At 48.0% G+C, this 25,530-nt stretch overlaps 1 protein-coding gene across 6 annotated transcripts in view; it reads right to left on the reverse strand.

Annotated features, from left to right (window-relative positions):
- Positions 1-4,653: 4,653 nt before the first annotated feature.
- Positions 4,654-25,530, reverse strand: part of Ikzf4 (IKAROS family zinc finger 4) — a 35,701-nt gene continuing 14,824 nt past the window's right edge. For 2 of the 6 annotated variants that reach the window (XM_060371471.1, XM_060371472.1), the window contains 7 exons: positions 23,714-23,765; positions 16,578-16,682; positions 14,645-14,905; positions 13,795-13,962; positions 10,322-10,471; positions 9,345-9,476; positions 4,654-8,390 (listed from right to left, as the gene is read on the reverse strand). In XM_060371471.1, the coding sequence (XP_060227454.1) occupies positions 7,627-8,390; positions 9,345-9,476; positions 10,322-10,471; positions 13,795-13,962; positions 14,645-14,905; positions 16,578-16,682; positions 23,714-23,753 (1,620 nt within the window). In that variant the 5' untranslated portion in view covers positions 23,754-23,765 and the 3' untranslated portion in view covers positions 4,654-7,626. Of the gene's footprint in view, positions 8,391-9,344; positions 9,477-10,321; positions 10,472-13,794; positions 13,963-14,644; positions 14,906-16,577; positions 16,683-17,889; positions 17,984-18,651; positions 18,689-19,654; positions 20,207-23,713; positions 23,766-25,530 lie in introns of those variants that run through there. The other 4 variants (XM_060371469.1, XM_021654777.2, XM_060371474.1 and 1 more) reach the window with 4 other exon arrangements.

The raw sequence follows: 25,530 nt of genomic DNA on the forward strand, positions 1-25,530 counted from the left end.
AAAGTGTGATGCGTCCTGAACCAGGAAGTAATCGTAGGCAGTATAATATCCGGTTCACGTTCTCTTCGGAGCGGAAGTTTTCCAGACTTTGGACGCGCACTCCTAGTCGTGAGGCGAGAAGAGATGCATTGTGGGAGGTGTGTGGCTGCCCCGCGGAGACGGACTAAAGGCGGCGCTCCGCCACCGCAGGACGCCGTGGCTCGGTCTTTGTACTGTGTGTTCTAGGTGTAGAGTAAGTAATAGGAGACCTGGACGGAAACAAACCGTTTGTAAATTCGTCCTTCCACATCCTTCAAACGAGGAGGCCTGCTTTGGTTTCTCGAGACAGGGTTTCTCTGTGTAGCCCTGGCCGGACTAGACTGACGTAGACCAGGGTGACCGCGAATTTACAGAGATCCGCCAGCCTCTGCCTCCCGGAATGCCGTGATTGAAGGCGTGCGCCACCGCGCCCAGCTGAGGCAAATGTTTTGTTGGTGCGACTATTTCTTATCTTAGTTTTGTTTTGAACCACCTTTTTTATTTTTCTGTAGATCAGGCTGGCCTCGAACTCAGAAATCCTTCTGCCTCTGCCTCTAAGATTAGTGTTGGGAGTGCTGGGATCAAAGGCGTGCGCCACCATACCGGGCCTGAACCGTATTTCTAAATGCTATTAATATAGACCAGGCACCATAGGTAGCTGTTTGTATGTACCAACTCAGTTTAACTGAGCAAGCCTATCAGACAGATACAGTTATTCCACTTCATTTTGAAACATGTCATGTAGTCCAGCTGGCCTGGAATGGATTTTGTAGCCAGTTATGGCCATGAACTTGTTACCTTCTGGAGGCCACCACCCAAGTGCTGTAATTACAGGCAGCGTAGAGTAACGGTGCAGGTAAACCTGCTAACTTGAAGACTGGATTTCCATCTCCAGAACTCTTGTAAAACTTCACTGGATGGAGTGGCACACATCTGTAATGCCGTCCCAGGACTGCTGAGTGGAGATGGAAGCTGAGCTAGGAAGTAAGCTTGTCTGGAGCAGCAGTGTGGTAGAAGCAGGAGGAGACTGATGTCACCAAGATGGGTGGCTGGAACTAGCTCTTGAAAGTTGTCACCTGACCTCCATACAGTTGCTGTGGTACATTTTTTTTTAAAGTTTATTTTGCATGTGTGAATGTTTTTCTAAGTGTGTGTGTGCACACCACATGCATGCCTGGTGCCCAGAAAGATTAGAAGAATTCATAAACCACCTGGGACTAGAGCTACAGATGGTGTGGGTCCTGGGAATGGGACATGGGTCTGTAAGACTAATAGGGCTCTAACCCTCTTAGCCATCTCTCCAGTCCCACAGGTATTTTGAGTGGGACTTGATTAAACTAAGAAGCTTCCTCACATTTAAAGAAACAAGCAAGAGGGCTGGAGAGATGGCTCAGAAGTTAAGAGCACTGGCTGCTCTTCCAAAGGGCCTGAGTTCAATTCCCAGCAACCACATGGTGGCTCACAACCATCTACAATGAGATCTGGTGGCCCCTTCTGGCGTGCAGGCACACATGCAGGCAGAACACTGTATACATAATAAATCTTAAAAAAGAAAGAAACAAGCAGGTGAAAAGCCACCGAATGGAAGAGAATCTTCCAGAAATATCTTCCAGATATTTAACAGAGGTTTAATATCCCAAATACAAAGAACTCATAAAAGGAGGAGTCCAAATAAACAATGACCCACTGGAAAAATGGGCCTGGAACATGAACAGAGAGTTCTCAAAAGAAGAAAAAAATGGCTGAGAAATAGAAAAAAAAAAAAAAAAAGTCCATCCCTAGCAACTAGGGAAATGCCAATCAACAGAAATCAAAAGAAGATTTTTATCTTCTCCCAGCCAGAATGGCAGAGATGAGTGGAGCATCTGACAATAATAAATGATGGAGAGGGCTCAGTCACTATTGGTGGGCTTGCAGTCTGGTAATCAGTCTGGAAATTAATGTGGAGGATCTTTGAAAGATAAATCTAGCATATGACTTAGCTACACCACTCCTTGGCATGTGCTAAAAGGACTCAACATTCTACTCCACAGACACCTGCTCAGCCATTTCGTTGCTGCTCTATTCACAATAGTCAGGAAATGGAACAACCTAAATGCCCTCCAGCTGATGAATAGATAAGGACAGCATGGTCTGTGTACACTATGGAATACTATTCAGCTGTGAAAAAAGCAAAACAAAACATACACAAGCCAGGCGGAAGTAGCACACACCTTTAATCCCAGCGCTCGGGAGGCAGAGGCAGCTAACACTACAACAGAGAATCCCTGTCTTGAATAAACCAAAACAAAAACAACCCACAACACCCCCCCCCCAAATAAACAAAATCATGAACTTTGCAGGTAATTGGGTGGAACTAGAAAAGATCATATTGAATGAGGAAAGTTCACTCTCATTGGAGGCTCCTAGCTCCAAATCTTCAGGTGTGAGTATATATCCTAGAACAACTGCAGAAATCAGGAAAGCCAAACAACCATTGCTGGGGAGCAGCAGAGAGGGCAGCAACAGAGGACAAGTGATCTGATCAAATGGAAAATGGGAAAGGAGTCTCCTTAGTGAGAAAAATATAGAAAAGAGAGGAAGGAAGGTAAGGAGAATATACACAATCTGATAGGGGAATGGGAAATGCAGCCTCTCTAGGGAAGGTGAAGGAGGTGAACACAGAAAAAGGAGGAGTGCAGATAAAATATCAATAAGGATTTCTGTAAAAACCATGAGAAATCGTACTATAATCTACTTACCAAAAAACCCCTATAATACACATAACTCCATATATAATTTATTTTTTTGAGACAGGGTTTCTCATGAAACAGTTCTGATTGGAACTCAGAACTTTGTAGACCAGACTGGATTCGAACTCACAAAGATTTGCCTGCTCTGCCTCCTGAGCACTGGGATCAAAGGTGTGCACCACTACTGCCTAGCTTCCATGTATAAACGTACATATATATTTTAATGAATCTTCTCATCAGGGCTTATCATGCTCCTTCCAAGAGCCAAAGACCGCCTAGCAAAAACTCCAATACCAAACAATGCCAAAAAGAGAATTCCTTTTGAGTTGTTGGCCAGGATTATCCAAGAGACTCCCAAAAAATAAAGCCTATTCCTGTTGCCCTTGCATTTCAGAAACAAGGTAAGAGACCCCTGAGTTAGACTTGGCCTGAATATTTCCCACCCGAGGACTTTCATGGTACCAGAAGGCACCAAGCAAGCTTCCAACTGAAGGGAGTCAGCCAACAGTTTCTCCAGCTATGATGCCTTTGAACCACATTAATGACCAGCATTGCATGATGTCCCTAAGGTTATAACCCCAATTGCAGTAGTGGCACACATGCCTTGACAATAACCAGAAACTGTCTAACTGGACTTAAGAAGCACTCAGCAAGAGGGAAGCCAGAGGGAAGCCGTGGGCACCTAGCCAACTACTCAGTGCTAGTGAAGTCACGGCCATTGAATAACATCTACAACTACTAATTTACCATACCAGCGTCATTCCTAACAGCAATCTATAAACATCTGTTCTTATGTTCACAGATAAGTATAGTCTTCACCTCTCAGCAAAGAAACTTCTCTTTGCAACAGATGGAGACCACTACAGAAAACCACAACCAATCAAAATGCAGAGTTGTGGAGTCCAGTCCCAATGTATACATCTGCAAGATACTTCTGCGCCTTAAAACTCAGGGTACATTGCAGAACAGGAAGCAGAAAGACTATAAGAGTCTCAGGATCAGGGAGTTTGCTGTGAGATTGTGTCTCCTAGTAATATCAGAAACTACACCTATAAAGTCTTTATTTAATATTTATTTTTTATTATTATACAGTATTCTACCTGCATGGCAGGAGAGGGCACCAGATCTCATTATAGATGGTTTTGAGCTACCATGTGGTTGCTGGGAATTGAACTCGGGACCTTTGGAAGAACAGCCAGTGCCCTTAAACTCTGAGCCATCTCTCCAGCCCACACATATAAAGTCTTACCAACATGACTGCCCAAATGCACGCCAAAGAAGGATGATACCAAAGCACACACCAAACTAGATGGAGAAAAGCCCATGGGATCTCAACTCTACACAAAGAACTACAGGCAACTAAAGAAATCTGGGAGGGGAAGAGGCACTCCTCCCAGGGAAGACCACACCAATTGTTTGTCCAGTGCCAAACGGTCAGCACTGAAACACACGAGTAGCACTGCACAGACTGAACAGGCTATTTCTAGGGATATATATATTGGATAATAATAATAACAATCGACTAATAGTAATACAATAAGAAGGAAAAAAGCTTGATTTGAAAGAAATGGGTTTAATACATGGGTCAGTTTGAAAGAAAGGGGAGAAATGTTATAATCAAATTATAATCTAAAAAAATAAAAATAATACAAAATAGTCATGGTGGCCCATGCCTTTAATCCCAGAAGTTGGGAGGCAAAGGCAGGCAGATCTCTGTGATTTCCTGGTCAGCCAAGTTACACAGAGACCCTGTCTCAAACAATCTTCTGTGACTCAAGTGGTCTGGGTCTGATCTGGTTCCGTTTTAGTCTTAGACCTGTCTACATCCTGAACAGAGAAATAGTTGGTCTGCCTTCCTCCCAGAAGGCAAACAAGGCAAAGGTAGTTAGCAAGAACAAATGGGTGTTAAATTACTCATGTTTATTTATAACAGACCTTCAGCCAGTACAGTACAAAACTTACAGTAGTATTTCTCCATTACACAAATATTTACTTACAGTATATTACATATACAAAATGCTTTGCAGTAAGTCTCAAAAGCAGGTTTAACTCCCTTTGAAAAGAGAGAAAAACTCCTTTTAAAAAGAGGGAGGGGAGGATAGGTAAGGAATTGGAAGAGTAAAGAGTCAAGGGTCAAAGGGTCACCAAACAGCTACAAAGGAATCCTGGGGAGAAGGAGAAGAGGTGGTATTGCACTTGCTTCTGTGTTTATTCTATTTTGATTTTCATAATTTCTGATTAAAAATATATGTGTATATATATATTATGTACACAAGGAAAGAAGCTGCCAGAAGTATTACAAAATTCTACCTGCAGCTTGGACACTGACACACATATACACACAGATCTGGAAAAGTGTCTAGAAATTCTCTCCCTTCCCCCCACTTTTTTGTGATGTTTTTGAACAGTAATAAAAAAGAAAACACCTCTTTTCTCTGTGTGGGTTTTGGCGTTTTGTTTTTTGTTATTTTTTTCTTTCTCTCTCTTTTATGCAAAAGGAGTTGGGAGAGAGCATGAGGATATTTGAGGTTCTGGAGCTGGCAGGCTCTGAAAAGTAGGATTTTGTACCTAAGACCCTGGTTAAAGTGCAGTGATGGGCTGGAGAGAGACAGGATGTCCCTCTCCTCCCTAGCACCTGGTCTTGTCTCTGCTCTCATGGGCATGATGTCTAGCCTCGGAGGGAGGAGCACAGTCCTTTGTGTTCCTGGGAGGTCACAGGTGCTGAGGCTGACTGAATTGAGGGAGGCATGGGGCACTCTAAGGCTCTAATGCCTCAGCGTCCTTCTGAGGTATCCCCAAATACATGGCAGACACAGAAGAGGTGGGAGCAAGCCTAATGGGAGAGGCCCAATAACCCAAATATTTCAGGAGAAGCTCAGACACTAACCTCAGCTCTGATGCCATCCCAAGAAGAAGTTAGTGCCAAGGTTCTGCAGCCAAGATCCTTCCCTTCTCTTTGGACAACTCCCTTTAGAGTTCATACACCATTCTCTGCCTTCGGCAGCACCTGTTTATTGCTACATTGTCAAGGAGGAAGAACCGTCCCACAAAGCTTCTCTCTGCCTATCTGGTCCTTTTGGGAAACCATGTAATGCAGGAGAAGGAAGAAAAGTGTTTTTCACCTCCCGCCCTTCTCATGATAGGGGAAAGTAGACTGTCTCCAGAGTGTACCTAAGAGCTGGAATCCCAGGTTCTGATCTAGCCCACCCTTCTTGCTTCTCAATATCCCTAATAGGGAGTGAGGAAAGTAGGGAGAGGCGAAAGAGCTGATGAAAGAGAGCAGGTGGAAAGAAAGATGGAAGGAAAGGAAGAGAGACTGAGCCTAATAACTTATGAGGTGTTGTGTTTAGTTTTTACTTTTTTTTTCTTTTTTCTTTAAACATAGAAAAACAGCCTTTGGTTTGAATCTCAAAGAAGCAGAGCGTGGATGGCTGTGGCCTTGGCAGGGAACTGTTTGTAGACTGAGCCTTCTGCGTGCAGTGGAGCTATGCCTTCTCCTGCATGGTCTCATGAATCCTTGATTACCCAAATAGAGATCAACCACCGGAGAAGGGTGCCTCTCCTGCCCTGTGTCTGGAGCTGAGATGGAGGGCAGTGAAGGATGACTCCCAGTTAGCTGTGTCCAGCCATTTGCTGGGACAAGGGTGGGATGGTCGAAGGACACATATATGTCATCGGTCCTGGGACAATTTTTGGTTATACTGAAAATTAGCAGAGAGAAAAGAGACATTCCTTTCTCCTTGCCATTGACAATAACAGGGCCCAGGAGCTTGGGAATGAGACGGTGAATCCTGCTGGAAGGGAGAGGAAAAAGGCAGCGTGACTTATGAGGCTGTTGGGCAGCAACCCATCAGTTTCTCATCAAACAGGGACAGAAGGACCCTGACAGCCTAGCAAGGTCACTGGAGTGAAAGAGTTTGAAAGGTGGAGGAGAGACTTCTACCCACCCCCTTTCCCACGCCCTGGTTCTCAGCTAGGCACCTGTGGCTCCCAGTGTGTCACATGGACGGCTACAGGCCTAGCTTTAGCCCCTGAGAGTATAAAATTGGGGGCATTTCAAGGAGAGAAAAGCTGCCACTGAGGGGAGTGGCAAGTTGAGACCAGAGTGGTGTTGAGGGGAGAGACAGGGAGAGGGAAGAGTGATATCACATCCTGGAGGGCAATCCTGAATGCAGGCTTTAGGGAGCTGGTGTTCCCAGGTGAGGTCAAGAGGACCCTCAGTCCACAGTGCCTGGGAGAGTTTTCACAGCCCCCTCCTACCTCCGAATGAGGAAATTCTTCATTTAAGAATAGTGCAAGCTGCCTAAAGTGAGAGGGCACGAGAGGTATGGAGTACCGGGTTGAAGGTTCCCAGAGAGAAGTTCATAATGCCACAGAGCTGAAGGGAGCCGTTGGGAGGTATCAGCATCAAGAGTGAAGAGTCAGAAAAGCCAGGTGAGGATTAAAGCAAGAAGCTCAACATCTCTTAGCACAAAGAGGAGCTTCCAACCCCTGGAGCTGCTGGAGGATCTGGGATCCACAAGAAAAAAAATCTAGACTTAGAGCCCAAGGGAGCCATGGACAGAAGAGTGAAGGAGTGGCCAGAGATTGAAGCAAATTTTAAAAAAGGCCAAGGAAAAGTCATTAATAAACAGGAAATAGGCCAGGAAAAGAGGAGTTTAGAGGGATAAATATAAGCAAAAGACTCGTCTTGTCACGATGCTTAAATCAGTGTGGGTAGAAGGAGAGAGGTAAAGAGGGTCAGAGTCAAGTGTGCAGTGAGGTGGTCGTGGATGGGGCCACGATGCACAATTCCTTGGAGCATAATAAAAACTGGGCAAGACACCTGTAGGGGGACAGCGGCATCTGGGCTGAGGGCAGGCGAGGGGAAAGAGTCTCAGCCCACCTTATGTTCCCCCCGGACAATGTGGGAAGAGAACTCATATCGATCCTGGCTGTGATAACCACAGATGTTACACTCAAAAGGGTCTCTGAAGCCATGGCAGCCCATGTGGATGGTGAACATGACGTGGTCCAGGAAGAGGATGCGGCAGTGCTCACACTTAAAGGCCTTCACCGGCTCACCGCTCTCACCCACCACCCGAAGCACTTCCTTGGAGGGGCCTGGGGTGCCCCGCAATAACCCCTCCTGTGGTTTGGGGTCCTCTTTGGCATAGGCGGGACTGTGCCGGCCCACAACTATAGTGGGAGGAGGTTGAGTTGGGGGACCCTGAGGGAGGGATACCACCCCGCCAATCCGATCTTCATGGTTGCTCTCTGTATCTGTGGAGTCCTGGCAGCCATTGCTGGGCGATGCCCCCGGGTCAGTGAGAGAGCCTCGGGCCCGATAAAGGAGGGGACCGCCATCTCCCAGGTCCTCAGGTCCCTCACCTGCTTCTCGGGATCCTGGAAGCTCCAGTCTGCTGGGGAGGGGCTGCATCTGAGTGTACACAGAGCTGATGACAGGTGTGAGTTCTGAGATGCAGTTGGTGGGTGGGAGGCGGAGGGGGCGCAGATGCTCTGTACCCACAAAGGCTAGGGAACCTCCAAAGCCAGGCTCCAGGCTGTGGTGGGCTACAAGCTCCACATCCTTTTCATAGCCACCTCCAGGGTTCACATCATAGGGGAGCTCAGAGAGGCTGAAGCGCATCTGCTTCTCACCTGTGGAGAATGAGATCTCGTGGACTCTGGGTTTGAAGAAGCCCTGAGCTGTGCCAAGAATGACTTCTTTGTTGTCTAACCCAGGGCTAAATAGAACAGAATCGTCTTCACCATTAATTAGTTTTGGGGACCCAACCCAGGCTTTCACACCTGCTAAGCACACATTCTACCACTGAGCTATACCCATGGCCCTTGTTGGCTCATCTAACCCTCATTTACTTTCCCTGAGGGTCAGGCCCTGGGCAGGCTACAGTCCCAGAGCAAGGCTTTCTCTATGGAGTCCTGTCATCATCACTCTCCATACAGGATTTCAGATCCTCAGAGACCATGTCAGTTACAGGGCAGGCTCACTTCCTCTTACTGACCCTATGACTGGCCCGCATTGCCTGAGGTCCTTGTTATTTTCAAAATATGGGAAAGCTCGAGTCCCTGATGAGTCCTCAATATGACACCTCACCTCCTGTGTGTATGTGCGCATTCATCTATGTGCTGCTGCGTGTGCATGCCCCATATAAGTGGCAGAGGACAAATGTGGGTATAATCCTCAGGACCTCCAGCTACCTCCTTTGAAATAGGATCTCTCACTGGCCCAGAGCTCACCAGTTAGGCTAGCTGGCCTGGTCAGTGGGCCCCAGGGAATCCTTCAGCTCTGCCCCCCAGTGCTAGGATGACCAGTGCCAGGCCTGGCATTCCCACGTGGGTTCTGGGGGTAAAACCTCTGGTTCTCAGGCTTGCAAGCCCTTTCCAGACTGTGCTATCCCCAAGTTTCATGAAGCACGTCTTCTGTCTCCATGCACTCCTCTCTCAGGAGACACTCTGAGCACCACAGGGACCACTCGGCTGATTTCCCCCCTAAATCAAATCTCCAGGCCTACATCTCTGCTCTAATGGCAGTCAAAGCTGTGATTTATTTGAGCCATGCTTAAAGCTGCTGTCTCCTTTCCAACCTCTTACCTACAAACTTCTGTGGGGTGGAACGCTTGCGTTTGGTGAGGCTGTTGGCTAAGCGATCAATGAAAGTTGGCCTCTCGGATGATGAGTGCAGCATCGAGTCGGGTGCCATCTCCAGGTCACGTATTTCATCACCTGCAGGGAACAGCAGCTGAGTAAGGGTGGCATTGGCCCAGCAGCCTTTGCCTGAAGAAAGCCAGCTAGTCAGTAGTTCAGGAAGGTTACACCTGAAACCTGGGAAACTTTCTTTTTCTTTTCATTCTTGGTTTTTCAAGACAGGGTTGTTTTTCTGTGAAGCTCTGTCTGCCCTGGAACTCACTCTGTTGACCAGAGATCCACCTGCCTCTGCCTCCCAGTGCTAAAGACGTGTGCTGCCACCACCCACCCGGCTCTTTGTTTCTTCCTTCTTTTCCTTCCTTCTGCTTCCTTCTCTTCCTTCCCTTTCCTTTCCTCCCTTCCTTTCCTTCTTTCCATTATTATTTTTTTTTTGGGGGGGAGAGGATCTCACTATGCAGCCCGGCTGGCCTTGAACTCACTCTGTAGACCAGGCTGGCCTTGAACTCACTCTGTAAACCAGGCTAGCCTTGAACTCTGTAGACTAGGCTGGCCTTGGACTCACAGAGATCCACCTGCCTCTACTTTCTAAGTACTGGGATTAAAGGCTCTTTACCTAAAGCTCATTCCAGCAACACTTTAGACCATTTGAGGATAATTACATACATCTAGCCCTCTATCTTTTGTTCTTTGTGATTTCTCTCCCACTAGGTGAGGATATAGATCCAAATTTCCTCTTTGTCTGCATATCCCTATAGGCCTGCCCCAGAGCTGTACTGAGCACTCACGGGGTGCTTAGGAATGGGTGCTTGAAAGGTTTACTGAGTGAAACCTCATGGTTGTGGGAAGAGGTGCTAGAGTCAGCCCTGCCTGAACTCCTGGCCCTACCCTAAGCTCCCCTAGGAAGCTACCACAGCTCTCTCTACCTGGCTGGCCAGCCAAAGCTTGGGCCTCAGTGCTGAGACTCTGTAGGTAGTTGTGGCATCGCTCCTTGTGCTCTTCCAAGGTACTTTGCTGTTTGTAGCTCCGGCCACAGTAGTTGCACTTGTAGGGTTTGCCCACCGTGGGAGAGGAGACTGTGGAGGAGAGAGCAGAGGCGGCATGAGAGGAGCTTCTGCCTACAGAACCCTGCAGCAGCTGCTGCACACTGGCAGAGGAGACTTGCTAGCTTGATTTGTTTGTTGTCTCCCCTTCCCCATCTCCACCTACAACAAACAGCAGCTGAACCAACTCTGAGGAAGCGTTGGAAATGTAGAGAAAAGCGGGGGGGGGGGGGGGGGGACCGGGTGGCACACAGCTCCAGGCTGTAGAGGGCTTTTAGAAGCTCGGGCTGCTTCTGGAAGGAAGTGAAGACCTGACGGCTCAGGAGGGGATGGCCCCTGCCAAGCACATGGCCTCGGCCGCACCCCAGGGTCTCAGAGTCTGGGGCTGAGACTGTGGTTTAACCTTTCCCTGTGGCAGGCGGGTGTAATAGCTGTTTATCAGACAAGGGGACTTTTTGCTTCGGTTGGAGGGAAATTGGTGGGCTGAAGCAACAGGACAGATCTGCCCACTGGGGAGGGCAGCAGGTGTTGGCCTTTACTTGTACTTTTTATCTCCAGCCTTTGTCTGGTTTTACTGATTGCTCTCTTTTTCTGTCACCGAGATAGCCAGAGAGCCCCACACTGAGCAGAAAAAGAGACAAAGAGCGAAAAAACCAAAGATGATGAAAAGTAAAAGAAAGAGAACAAGTTTGTGTTTTTGTTTTTAAGAATGTGTTATAAAGCTCTCAAGATAAACTGGGAAAACTAAGATTGGTAACTTTGTTTAAACACTACTCTTGGAAGGAGGTTTTGTGTGTGAGAGAGAGAGGAGAGGAAAGAACAAAGAGGAACAAGGTACTGCATATTTGTATTTATTGCTACTTGTGCCGTCCTGCTCTTCATCTGTGAGCGACATGCTTAAGGAATGAAATAAGCCCCAGGCTCCTCTCCACCCAAGACCCTGGGGAAACGGTTTAACACGCGGGGAGGAGAATGATCCTCTAGTCCTATGCCTTACAGTGTGCGCTGTAATAGGAAAGGTCATGGAGAGGAGACCCTCGCGTAAGCCTGCTTTCCCTTAACCTCCTAAGCCTCCCAGGGAACGTTGAAAAGTTATCTAGTTGGCCTTGTGAAGAAGGTAGGCAGCTGCAGGGTGTGGGCGTGATCCAGCTGCATCTCTGTGAGTCCGAAGCCAGCCTGCTGTACACGGCAAGCTCCAGGCTAGCCAGAGCTAAACAGTGAGACCCTGTCTCCAGGCTAGCCAGAGCTAAACAGTGAGACCCTGTCTCCAGGCTAGCCAGAGCTAAACAGTGAGACCCTGTCTCCAGGCTAGCCAGAGCTAAACAGTGAGACCCTGTCTCAAGAAAAAAAATCTAGCTTTCTGGGGCCAACCTATTTTTGTTCCAAGCAAGCAGGAGGAGTCACCCTTTCCGAGAAAGAAGAACAGATATTTTGGCCGTGGGATCTTGATGGGGACCACACATTAATTCTTTTCCGCATAGAATCAGTTTCCTTATTAAACAAACGGGGCTTCAGGACTGGGGCTCTAGCTTAGTTGGTAGCATACTTTTCCTTGCGTGTGTGTGTGTGTGTGTGTGTGGCCTTAGGTTTGATCCCCAGCTGCTCATAAGCAGGAGTGGTGGTGTATCTCTTCAAAGCCTATGCTCAAGGAAGCGTGGCACACACTGTTAATCCAGCACTCAGGAGGCAGAGACAGGTGAATTTCTATGAGTTCTAGGCCAGCCTGGTCTACAGAGCGAGTTCCAGGACAGCCAGGGCTACACAGAGAAACCCTGTCTCAGAAAACAACAGCAACAACAACAATAAAAAACAAAAACAAAACAAAAGATAGAGGCAGGAGAACTGGGGTCAGAAAGTGAAGGTCATCCTTGGCCATACAGAGAGTTTGAGGTCAGCTTGGGATACATAAGACCCTGTCTCAAAAAGTGGAGTGCTTAGGGGCCTACAGCTGGAATACAAAGTGAATAAACTGTAATTAATAAAAAAATAAATTAAAAAAAAAAAAGAAAAAAGGTGGGGGTAGGGCATTTTAACTCCCTTGCCTGCATCTGAAATTCTTTTTTTGGTTTTGCTTTGTTTTGCTTTTTGAGACAGGGTCTCACTTTGTAGGCTGGCTCAAACTCACAATAATCCGCCTGCCTCTGCCTCTGGAGTGCTGGGATGTACAGGCGAGTGCTACCATGCCCGGCTGCATCTGATATTCTTATAATGATCACATAAGGAGACACAAGACAAATTCTCTTTAGATTATAAAGCAAAAGTCAGTGAAAATCATACTTCTTCCTCCACACACACAGAGGCAAAGAGGCCCCATCACACATGAGAATCTGGAGCAAGGCTGGATGGAGGAAGCAGAGATGCTGCAGTGCCTCTCTGGGCCCATGGTTCTACCCAGGAGGGTTTAGAAAAAGAGAAAAGCCCAGGGAAGATTCTGAGGACAGACTCTTCCCCCTCTTCCCTCTCCTCAACTCTCAGCTCCCCTCTTCCTTGTCAGCTCAAGTCTCTGGATCTGACCTCTTTCCCCAGGCAGGAGTCCAGAACTTAGTAAAACCCTGGGAAGCACTATCTCTCTTGTTCCTCCCAACAGATACCACTTCAAAATCTTTCTTTGGTTATTTCGAGGCAGCGTCTCACATAGCCCATGCTGACTGAATGCCTGACCCTTCTCCTCTACCTCTCCGGTGCTGGCAGACAGCCACTCAGCTTCAGAGCATCTTGAGTAGTAGGCTAGCTCCAGTTCCCTAGCAGTGTTCCAACACCCGGCCACTGGGTATGCTCTGGTCTTGCTCTTGTCTGTGAAGAAATTACCACTTCTTGGGATGCAGAGCAGAAATGAGACAGTCTCTTCTTTTCCTATTTGGAGGTCCTAGCTCCCTTCCTTTCAGTTTTGGAAACCTATAGACATTTATAGGAGCTGTTAGGAAGTTCAAGAGAGGATACAAAGTGATTGTCCAAGACCTCTGGTGTTTTGGAGTAGGACTGTGGTAAATATGGTGACAGGTGTGGGTCCTGATGCAAATGAGAGTGGGAAGAGAGTGCCCACAGGGCTCAGAATTGAGGGTAATGGGCCTTACATGGTGTTGACATCATTACAATGTTTAGAAAACAAAGGTCAGAAAGAAGCCAGGAATATTATGCATGTCATGTCACAGAATGTGGCAGTAAAATCCTGGCATAAAGACTCCCACAGATTCCTCATAGATCCTCCTGCCCACGTCAGCAAGCCAGGGCCCTGTCTGCCCTGTCAACGCTCTCTGCTCCTCAGTGACAGATAGTATCCCTCTCTGGAGAAAAGTCTTGGAGTGCTACTTTCTGATCACGCCGGGTACCTTGGTTCCTGCTGGACCATCACTGACCTGAGTGTGTTCGGAGGTGGCCGGTGAGTGCGTCGCGCCGCCGGCAGGCGTAGTTGCAGAAGGGACACTTGAAGGGCTTCTCCCCAGAGTGCAGTTTGATGTGGCGCAGGAGATTCCCCTTCTGTGTGAAGGAGGCACCACACTGGTTGCAGTGGAAGGGCCTCTCCCCTGCAGGTGAAATAACAGGTTCCAGATGGCATGAGGAGGTCGAAGGGTGGAGGGAAAGTTCTCTGAGAACACTCTGGAGGGCCAGTGGGTGCCACAAACACCAGGCCTACTTTATAGAGGTCATCTGAAAAGGTGTGGATTAGAGTTGTGTGACTTGAAACCAGTACTTTGCCTAGAAGACCTGCCAAAAGACTGCTGCCAAAAGAGCTGAGGAAGTTCAGTCTGACCCAGGAGCCCAAGGTCTGAGGAGGGAAAGCAGAGGCTCTGTGCCCCGCCTTTTAAATCATGAGATGAGAAGGCTCTGGAAGTCTGTCCCTTTTGGACTGATACTGGACAGCGCTCCCTCCTTCTACAAGGCTTTTTTGGTGTTGACACCCACAAGGAGGGTTTACACATGAACATGCCTCACCACTGATCTTCACTGAAGCTCCAAGGGTCCTTCCAGAGGCCCCAACACCACTCTCTCTACATCCTGAGGAAAGCAGTAGTAACTTCTTTGTCACACAGCTGAAGAAGAGGGTAGGGGCTCATAGCCCTTCCTCCCTTCTTTTTATTTCCGCCATCTAGAAAACGTGCCGTGATTGACCCTCTCATCTCTCAGCCTCCTCCCACCAAGCGCAGCTCTGCCTCCCAGCAGCAGCCCTGCCCAGAGCTCTCGCCTGAAGCCCTTTGGCTTACTCACCAGTATGGCTGCGCTTGTGTACCATGAGCACATTGGGTCCGATGCAGACCATGCCGCAGACGTCACACTTGAGCTTGCCGTTGGGTAGCCGGATGCCACCAGGGGAGTGAGGCTCTGGCCCACTTCCATCGCAGTAGCCCAAGGGCTCCGACAATGAGTCCTCCACAATCACACTGTCATCCTTATCCAGGAGCCGTTCATCCGGCCCCAGCAGTCTGCTTGACTCCTCATCACTGTACATCTCCACCTTGATGGAGTTAGCTGGGGGTCAGGGGACTGATGTTTAGAATAGAGACCGGCAAAGGGGCAACATCTCCCAGGACAGAATGACATGTTTCTAGTCCAACAGGGTGACTGACTGCAAACCCTGGGGGGGGGGCACACAAGTGTCAGGACAGACAGCAGCTTATTTGCTATCTCAGAGGATGACACTATCATCTGAACTGGAAACAATGGAGCATGTAGAGTGTGCGAAGGCTGTAGAGAGCACACAGAGTATACAGCAAACACAGGCTGTAGAGTGTGCAGAAGCTGTCTTTTGTCTCTGGGCAGAAGAGGTGACTTAGAGGAGTCTTTGCCTGCACTCTCTTGTGACTAAGAAAGATGTTTGGTTGGTCATGGTGGCACACATCTTTAACCCCAGCACTCAGGAGGCAGAGCCACTTGGATATCTGAAAGTTTAAGGCCATCCTGGTATACACAGTGAATTCCAGGTCAGCCAGTGCTACACAGTACTCTGTTTAAAAGAATGAACCAAGGAAAGAAAAAAGAGAAAGAGAGAAAGAAAGGAGAAAGGAAGGAAGGAAGGAAGGAAGGAAGGAAGGAAGGAGGGAAGAAAGGAGGGAAGGAAGGAAGGAGGGAAGAAAGGAGGGAAGGAGGGAAGGAAGGAAGGAGGGAGGGAAGGAAGGAGGGAAGGAGGGAAGGAAGCAGGAAGGAGGGAAGGAAGAAGGGAAGGAAGGAAGGAGGGAAGGAAGTCTGGGTTGTCCTTGGGCAGGAATCCAGCAAGTAACAGTGGCAGGAACCAGTCTCAGGAACACTGAAGGGGAGAGCAGGCTAAAGGCAGTAAATCTGAAAGGCAGGTATGGCTTATCCTTTCTTTGAGACTGAACCACCTTTGCCTCTCTGAGAAACCTGAGGGGACACGGGGGGGGGGGGGGGGGAGCTTTGGCATTACCTCTGACCTACATTCCTGGCCATTTCAACCATTTAGAGAATGTAACAGAGCTCGGGCCAGCTGGGGAGGAGCATTCGGGGACCCTATCTGTGGGATGGGACATGGTGAATGACCACTGCTGCTGCTAACTGCTGTGCACTTCCTCTCTCTACCCAGTGACTATTTCTGTCTCTCTATAACTCCAATTCCAGAATTTTTCTTTGGAATCCTTATCTTCCACCCCCACCCCCCATACCTCCCGGACAGGGTTTCTCTGTATAGTCCTGGCTGCTCTGGAACTTGATCTATAGACTAGGCTGGCCTCCAACTCACCCACATGTCTGCTTCTGCCTCCTGAGTACTGAGACTAAAAGCATGTGCCCAGCCAGAACTTTATATTTTTGTTTTTTTGAGACAGGGTTTCTCTGTTGTAGCCTTGGCTGTCTCGGACTCACTCTATAGACCAGGCTGGCCTCCAACTCTCCAAAGATCCATGTGCCTCTGCCTCCTGGGTGCCGAGATTAAAGAAGTGTGCCACCACTGCCCGGCAGAAACCTTTATCATATTGTCACCCATATGTCTTTTACCCTAGTCTGGCATTAGCTGTTCATTCTTTTAACAAGCTAGGAGAGATCTAGGTCCTGGACTCCTTCTTACCTTGAGAGTCTCTGAGCAGGAAACCGGAGGTGATGGGGAAATGGCGGCCAGGGGAAGGCAAATTGAGGGCCAAACAAAAATGGGGCTGCCTAGCACCAGGAGTGGGTAGAGGCACACACTTACCACTGAGCGAGCGGCTTGGTGAAGAGTGCTGGCTGTTTGGGGTGCTCACCGAGGGCCCCACTGGGGCCCCGAGGAACTCCTTCTCCAAAGATGAGTCCCCGCTACCTTGGAGGAGAGAACAAACAGCAGGTAAAGCCTGGGCTGAAGCCATCTATAGTCCACTACCTAATGTTTTTTTTTTAATGTCAGTTAGATATCACACTTATTCTATAGCCATGTGCAACACAGGCTGAGTGCTGAGCACCTACCTTGTGCCCCAGTGGCCGGGTGTCCAGTGCTGACTCCGACTTCCGTGAGCTCAGCCCGGCCTAGCATACCTTTATCTATGCCTGACGGGAAGAGCATCACCCACCATCTAACTCTGCAGGAAACAGGCCCAGGCTGGGCGGGCCAGGGTAGAACAGAGAAGAGGGACCTGAGAGGGTGGCGCGGGACATCATTCCTATGGCTGTCTCTGGAGCTCCCAGTGGCAGCTTCTGTAGGAAGGGCATCTAGAACTGTCTAGAATCTAATGATAATATTAACAGCAATAATAGTAGCAGTTAATATTTACTGAGAGAATACTTGTACTAGGTATTAGGCTGTGGGTGTGGAATGAGTTAACCCCTTCAGGCTTCATAGCCACCTTATGAAATAGACACATCATTTTAATTTTTTGTATTAGGAGACACAAAAGATGTTACATTACTTGTCTAAACTGGTAGTGGCTGAGCTGGGATAGGAGCACAGACAAGACAAATGTCAAGTCCTTGACCATTGCTCGGCCGCTGTTTCTGAGAGGTGAGTTGGGCACATGAGGGTTTCTAAATCCAGCCAGGCTCTGAAGACTATAGCAGGCTTTCTAGCTGACCCAAGTCCAACCACGTATTTACTATTTGATGTTCTCTCCAGAGCTAACTATCAGTACCATGAATGTATCACTCAACTTGTTGACCAAATATTTTTGTAAAAATTCTTTTTAAAATTATGTTTTTAATAATCTGATAATATACCGAAAACAAGAGCATCTTCAGAAATCCCTCCTCCCCACAACTTTCTGCACATATATATGAATAAAATCAAAACATACGCAGATAAACACACAAACACAGATCACATATGTAGATACACAGAAAGAGAACATACATATTGGGATAAACATCACAGTCTATATTATCTGCTAACATGAACATGCATGGGTATATGCACATAAGGCTTAAACATGGAAGAGAGAAAGAGAGAGAGAGAGAGAGAGGAGAGAGAGACCCTAAAATTCATCCCTAAAGTCCACCTAGTCCACTTTAACCAGTTTCCCAGCTATGCACATACTTACTTTCACAAAATAAAGATTCCATTATAAAATGGTTGGAGTCCTGGGCCTGAGGCAAGAAATCCGGAACACACCCTCCTGAGGGATCCCTCTCCAGCTTTGGTCAGTGGGAAGAAAACAACCACTCAGGACTGTGGGACCATTTCTCATTCACATCCTCTCCTAAAGTCCCGTTCCCCATTCTATCCCACAGAAGCCTCAGGAACCCCGTCACCATCTATACAAGAAGCCTTGTGGAGTGAATCTGATTTTCCCTGAGGCTCCTTGGGCAAGCAATAAGGTTTTCTTACAAAGTTGTCTGAAGTCAGCACCAGACATAACCCATGATATAAGCGGCTCAGGACCGTTAAGACTTGTAGATTCAGGCCCAGTTTTAACACGGGCCCTTTGGCTGAGTTTACTGAGGCTAGGTTAGCTAGGCTGGAAAGGGGTAAGTAAACAGACAATCCTCCTGCCCCAGCTAGGGATTACAGGCACCACATCCAGCTTCTTATTCCAAGGTTAGTGCTGGCTTACTCCACACCATTCAGTGTTAGTCAGAAGGGACCTGCTAAGTCTTGATCCTAAAACGATGAGTGTGCTTCTTGGAAATCCATATCTGGTCCCAGACTTGTGGAGCTGAGGTTGCCTCTAAGACTAGGGGGTAGCTATCTGGGAGACAATGTCCTTAAAGAGACACTTAATGGCACTGAGAGGAAGCATTCTTTGTGGCTGTCCCAATGAAGGGCTGGAAACAGGAGAGAAAGCAGGAGCCTCGAGGCGCACCAGTAATTCCAGAGGCTCTTTGATGCTGTTGTCATCCCTAGGATAAAGGTAAGAGGGAAAACATACTCAAGTCTACTTTCATGGCACTAAAATCTAAGAAGGATTTCTGTGTCAAAGGCCAGAAGGTCTTTGTAGGGCTCCAGGGATTTAGATTTCTAGCCTGAAGCTGACAGGGTCAAAAGTCAGATTTGGGAAACTCATCAGTTCCTCTCAGCCTCAGAAACCCCAGTGAGGGAATTTCAAATGCCTGGGACTTCCAAGAGATCTCAGACTGTCAAAGCCAAGAATTAAGGCTGCTCTCAGGTATCAGGGACATTCTCTTGGTCAAAGCCATCACAGATTGGCTGAATCCCCAGGGAGCAAAGCTGAATCCTGAGGTTCACAGCAGAGCAACTAAGAGGTGGGGAAAGGGACAGGGAAGGGATGGGAGGCAGTACTAGCTAAGCGCTCACACACACCGCAAGAGACAAGCCCTCTCCTGGATCCCTTGAACAGGAGCTCTGCAAGGGACCTCATTCTCTAGCTTTCTCTTCTTGACCACGGGCTCCCGGTGGCAGGATGCTAGCCTGCTATCTGGACCAGTGACTGCATGAGCAAAGAAAGACTGCCATGCCCGCTCTATTGTGGGCAGGAGGCTGAGGCCCCTCACATCTCTGTTGCCTGCTGAAACATCTCCTGTCAAGGCTTCTCTTCCTGTGGTGTTTCTGCTATCCGTTCCCACCCAGGCCTTTTTCAGCGTTCTACCCCTGGCTGCTGTCTACCTCTGTCCCCAAGGCCTAATCAAGATGTCACCACAAGCTCCCACTGTCCAAGGCACCGTCTTCCTTAGCAACACCAAACACCCTTTCCCATCCTCCCCAAGTGTAAGGAGGAACGCCCCCTCCCCCGCCACACAGCCCCCATCCTCTCCCTCTGCTCAGGCTTGGGAGTTGTTACTGAATTGGCTCCCTAGCCCCGTCACCCCCTTCCCCCCATCCGCTAGCCGCCTTCTGCCTGAACTTACATTATCCTTCCCTTGCCGGTGAGACCCTGGGGTGCGAACGCTGCCGCCGCCTTGGAAACGGCGAGGGAGTGCGGGTGGTGTGTGCATGTCTGCGTCTCGGTGGCAGGCAGGGGTGAGCCCAGCCACTCACCTTCCAGGAAGCGTGGATTCCTGGAAGTGAGGGGAACCGCCGTCATTTCGCAGGCAGTGGCAGCACGGTGAGCAGGGGCCCAGGGCTGCAACCGGCAGAACCGCTCAGCCCAGGGTGTATGTGCGGAGAGCTTAGTGTGTGTGTGTGTGTGTGTGTGTGTGTGTGTGTGTGTGTACACGCACTGTGTGAGAGAGAGGGAGAGGAGAGGGAGAGGCGTGGATGTGCTTGGGGAGGGGGCTGGAGAAAATGTACAAGCGTGTGTTGGTGGGGGGATGCTAGCTTACAGCATCCCTTTTCCAAGACAGTGAAGGGGTGGGAGAAGGGGTGCACAGGGAGGGAAGGCAGATGTGTTTGCCCTCCTGCCCAGCAGACAAAGAGGAAATGCTCAACAAATGCTTGAGAGGGAAGCAAGTGTGTGTATGTGTGTGTGTGTGAGAGAGAGAGAGAGAGAGAGAGAGAGAGAGAGAGAGAGAGAGAGAGAGAGAGAGACTCAGGCTTGTGGGGAGGAGGAAGGGGGGTTGTCGGGGGAAGGCCCAATCCTCTGCCAGCTAGGGAAGCCAAGGCCCCAGAGGTCATGGGGCCCAGGACACACACACGGGGGTGGGGGGGGGGGGGGAGGCAGCCTCCAGGCTCTAGAAGTGGCAGAAAGCTCCACCCCAGCAAACTCAGGCTCCTATTCACCTTCCCCTCCTCCTGACAGCCCCTTCCCAGCAGTAATGGCCTGTGACCCCGAGCTCCTGCAGATCCCTGTCACCCCTCCCTCCTGTGCCCCTGGGGCTGGAGTCAGGAATGAATCTGCCTCTGTCAGGATAAGGCCCTTGCTCCATTCCCTTCCAGAGGAACTGCTCACTGCTCAGCTGACCTACTTTGGAACACTGTATTTTCTGATTCCAAGAATTTGGGGTGGAAGGGGCTGTGAAACTTTGGGCTGCCCATCCTAGCATCCTTTTCTCCTCAGGTTCTCTTAAATGTTTCACAGCACTGGGGTACTCAGGACAAGCACTGCTCAGTGACTTGCCTAGTTTGAGCAACTCAGTTTCTGTTTTTGGTATATGTGGGGGGGGGGTTAGATGGGAACCTGTGCTGTAAATTAGTAGACTCTTGATTCCTTTCTTTCTCCCCATGGGAATTGTCTGTACTTTTAGAAAAGAAGTGGGGACAATGCTTTCAGAATCAGGTTCTGTGCGGTGGTAAAATCCCTTGGAAGAACAGGAGAGCTCCTCTCTTTTATCAGATGGCCATCTACCCAGGTACAGACAGAGAAGTGCAACGACCTAAGAGAGGGCAGGCAAAAAGCCAGACACTGGGCACAACTTTGTGCCTCTGGATCGGCCCAGGAGCAGGGTGTGGGGCTGAAGGGTGCGGGTGGTAGTCAGTACCTGGTTCTCAGACGCCTCAGTCTTGACCATGCCTAGCCTTGCTGGGGGCCTTCTTTAGACCCAATGCCAGTTCTGCCTTGTTTTTGTCTTTCTGAAGGTAGCTACTGACAGCTAGAGTTCCCCAAACACACAGGAGTGGTTTGGGTTTCCCCTTCTTTTCAGAAACCATCTGTGCTGAGGCTACTTCTTCACGGAGGCAATGCCAACCCACCTTACCCAAGTAAAGCTTGGTTTTATAGCACAGTGGAGCAAACAGCCTCAGAAAATGTTCTACTAGTGCCTAGCTTTCTCCAGAGACACTGAAAGGAGCCCATGGGACACTTCCCCAGCCTCCTTCATAGCTTCTCATTTGCCTACCTTATGGCAGGAATTGGATTTTATCCATCAGACAGTAACCATCCTGCACTGACCAGGTCCTCAGTGTTCTTGTTGCTCAACAGTAAATAAACTTGACTGATCAGGAGATGGAAGATTTGGCTGGTTCCCCAGAAGGGCCTGTACCAATTGAATTAGCCCACCTGAACTGTGTCGCTCTGTCCAAACCTGTACCTAAGCCAGTTCCTCCAGAGTCAGTATCTTTCAGATGATGACAGTGATTTTCAAGTGTGTCTGACTGATTTTGCTAACTCCAGCATGTCAATAATTCTTTCATTGGTTCCACTGTAAACAAAATAAAACACCAAATAGCTCATTTCCACAGTGGTACTTGGACTTGTTTTGTTGAGACAGTGCTAGCCTTGAACTCATAACCTTCCTGCTTCTGCCTTGTTGGAAGAAGATTGCAGCTGAGATTGCAGCTGCCACAGTCTGTACTGTGTTTTGTTGCAGTTTTGAGACAAGGTCTGGGCTTGGCTGTCCTTGAACTGCCTATTCTGACCAGGCTGGCCTTGAACTCATAGAGATCTGCCTGCTTCTGCATCATCTGGCAAAACTCGACATTTTTGCTTTTAACTTGAGTTAGGGTCATGCTATATAATTCAGGATGGTTCAGAACTCACGATCTTGCCTTAGCCTCCCAAGGACTAGTATTATAAATGTATGATACTGTACTTGTTTCTTTGGCCCTTACATTCTAATATTTTTTTTTCTCCCTTCTTCTTCTTCTTTTTTTTTTTCAAGACAGGGTTTCTCTGGCTATCCCTGGACTCTCTTTTAGACCAGGCTGGCCTGGAACTCACAGAGATCCACTGCCTCTGCCTCCCCCAGTGCTGGGATTATAGGCATGTGCCACCTCACCCGGCTCTTTTGAATTTTCTTTATTTCCTTTCTTAAAATTTATTTACTTTATTTTATTTTATATGCATTGCTGTTTTGCCTGCATGCATGTTTATGTGAGAGTATTAGATCCCCTGGAACTGGAGTTACAGAGAGCTGGAAGGTGCCATGTGGATACTGAGAACTGGACCTGGGTCCTCTGGAAGAGCAGCCAGTGTTCCTAACTGTTGAGCAGTATCACCAACCTCTTGCCTTCTTTTTTAAATTATTTATTTATTTATTCACTTATTTATTTGTTAATTTTTGCAGTGTGTATGGGGGGGCATCAAGACAGGATCTTACATGTAGCTGATCTGGAACTCACATGTAGAGCAAGCTGGCTTCAAATTCACAGAAATCCGTCTGCCTCTGCCTCCCAAATCCTGGTATTAAAAATGTGAGCTATCAAACACAGACTGGTTTTATTTCCTTATCGGGGTCTGGTTCTGTAGCCTTGTCTGGCTTCAAATTCACGTTAGTCCTCTTGCCTTAGTCTCCCATGTAATGGGATTGTATGAATGCATCATCACATCTGGCCTGAGTCATTATTTCACATAAAAATTCTGAATTCTTCTGTGCTTGGTGGTACATATCTTTAGCCTTAGTGCTCAGGAGGCAGAGGCTGTCCTGGAACTCACTCTGTGGAGCAGGTTGGTCTCTAACTCAGAGATCTGCTTGCCTCTGCCTGGCAAGTGCTGGAATCAAAGGCGTGCATCACCATGGCCAGATCAGCCCCTCCATTTTATTTACTATTCCTACGTACTTTGAAGTTTTTGAAGATGGTGCACTCTACTTGGATGGGACAGAATTCTATGTTTGGCTGGTGACCTCATAACACATGAAAAAGAACACATTTTCCTCCCATCTACTTGTTTCAAATCCATTTCATCCCTTCCCTCTCTGCAGCATGGAAAAGAACAGCCATTTTGAATATAAAACCACAAGGCAGCAGGCAGTGGTGGCACACAGCATCAATCCCAGCACTGAGAGGCAGAGGCAGGTGGATCTCTGTGAGTTCCAAGCCAGCCTGATCTACAGAACAAGTTTTAGAACAGTCAGAGCTACACAGAGAAACCTTGTCTCAAAATAACCAAACCAAACCAAAACCAAAACAATAAAGTAAAATAAGACAAAACAACCCAAGAAAACCACAAGGGGACCACATGGTGCTGCAGACACTACCACACTGAGTGACCACTGTGACTGACATTTAGTCAAGTAGAAGCTGTGTTCACTAGCTGAAGCTCTAAGTGTCTGCTCCCACGCCCATCTGAATGGAACACACAGAAGGCATACCAGACATAGAGGAGCGCCCATTGCAGTCTTCCGTGTCCATCTTACAAAGACTCTGTTGAGAGAGAAAAGGCTTTCTGTTAGGAGCCACAGCTGGGGAGGGAGGAGGTTATTTCTTCTACATGCTGGAGTAAACAAGACATCTAAAGGATAAGAAAAAAATTTGTTTTCTGGTCCTGGGAAATAGACAATGTTATGTAAATGCAAAGATTGTTTATTTGCTTGTTTGCTTGCTTGCTTATGGAGCCTCAGAGCCCTGGCTGGCCTGAAACTCACTGCATGAGTGTCCGCCTCTGCCTGACAAGTGTCGCCAACCCCTATTGTTTAGGACAATCAAGATTTTGCAGTAGTCATGCTATGTTAGTGCTGAGGGTTCTGAACTTTGCTCTTCGGCAGAACTGATATAGCAGCTGGGTTATACTTCCACACTTCCATCCTAGAGAGGCAAAGAAACAGCCTCATAGAGCTTCAGACTTCCATTAAAAGACTGGAAGAAGAGCTGCATCTGGCCATGGAGGCTGCTGCATGCCTCTAATTTCAGCACTAGGAGCTGAAGGCTGGAGGGTCTTGGGTTCCAGGTTAACCCAGGCTATAAAAAAAAAAAAAGCCCTACTCAGTTATTATAGGTATCTTTTCTTTTGGGTGTGTGTAGGAGAAAGTAAGGTGCCAGGAGAATGGAACATGGAATAGGAGAGGAGCACTTCAAGGCTCAGTGACATCTCTCTACTGAAGGCGTAACTAACATTGCGTGTGTGTGTTGTACATGCTTGGCAATGCTGTGCCACTCTACCTCAATGGTAAACTTTGATTGTTTGTTTGTTTGTTTGTTTGTTTTAGCTTTGGCTGTCCTGGAACTTTCCACGTAGGCCGGGCTTCAGGCCTTCCCACTCACAGAGATCTGCTCGCCTCTGCCTCCCCTGTGCTGGGGTCAAGTCCTACACCAACTTGCCTGACTCCCATGCCTAGACTTGCACATGGCTTTTCCCACCCCTCTGCTTAATGAATATTTTATTTTGTTTTTAATTTTAAAAATATGTTTAAATTAGCCAGGCAGTGGTGGTGCATACCTTTAATCCCAGCATTCAGAAGGCAGACGCATGCAGATCTCTGTGAGTTCAAGACCAGCCTGGTCTACAAAGCAAGTTCCACTACAGTCAGAGCTACACAGAGAAACCCTACCTGAAAAGCTAAAGATAACTAACTAAATAAATACGATATGTATGCTTACATTGTATTTTAGGTAGATGAGTATCATGCCTGCGTGCACCCCATGAGTGCAGTGTCTGAGGAGGCCATAAGAGGTCATCAAGGCTCCGGAAATGGAGTTGCAGATGTTTGTGGGCCACCGAGTGGGTGCTGGAAACTGAACCCCAGTCCTCTGCAAGCACAGTGACTGCTCTGAACTCTGAACGTTCTCTCCAGCCCCACTATGTTTATTTTAAGAAAAGAAAAAAAATGGTGCACACCTGCCCGCAGTTAGGAAATAGAAGCAGGAGGGATAGAAGCACGGGTTCAAGACCAGCTTCAGCTAGACAGTGAGTTCGAGGCCAGCCTGGGATAAATGAAATCCTTTCTAAAAGAGAAATAACTAATTAAAAAGGAGAGAGGGCTTTTGTTGTTGTTCCTTTGGTTTTGAGTTGTTTTTTTTTTTTTTTTTTTTTTTTTTTTTTTTTGAGACAGAGTTTCTCTGTGTAGCCCTGGCTGTCCTAAAACTTGATCTATAGACCAGGCTGGCCTCTATCTCTTGAGTGCTGGGATTACAGTTGTGTGTCACTGCCACTCATTGAGAGAGAATTTAATTTAAGAATGCATGTTAGTCT

This window comes from Meriones unguiculatus, chromosome 18 (genome assembly GCF_030254825.1).
Source record: "Meriones unguiculatus strain TT.TT164.6M chromosome 18, Bangor_MerUng_6.1, whole genome shotgun sequence".
Taxonomy (NCBI): Eukaryota; Metazoa; Chordata; class Mammalia; order Rodentia; family Muridae; genus Meriones; species Meriones unguiculatus.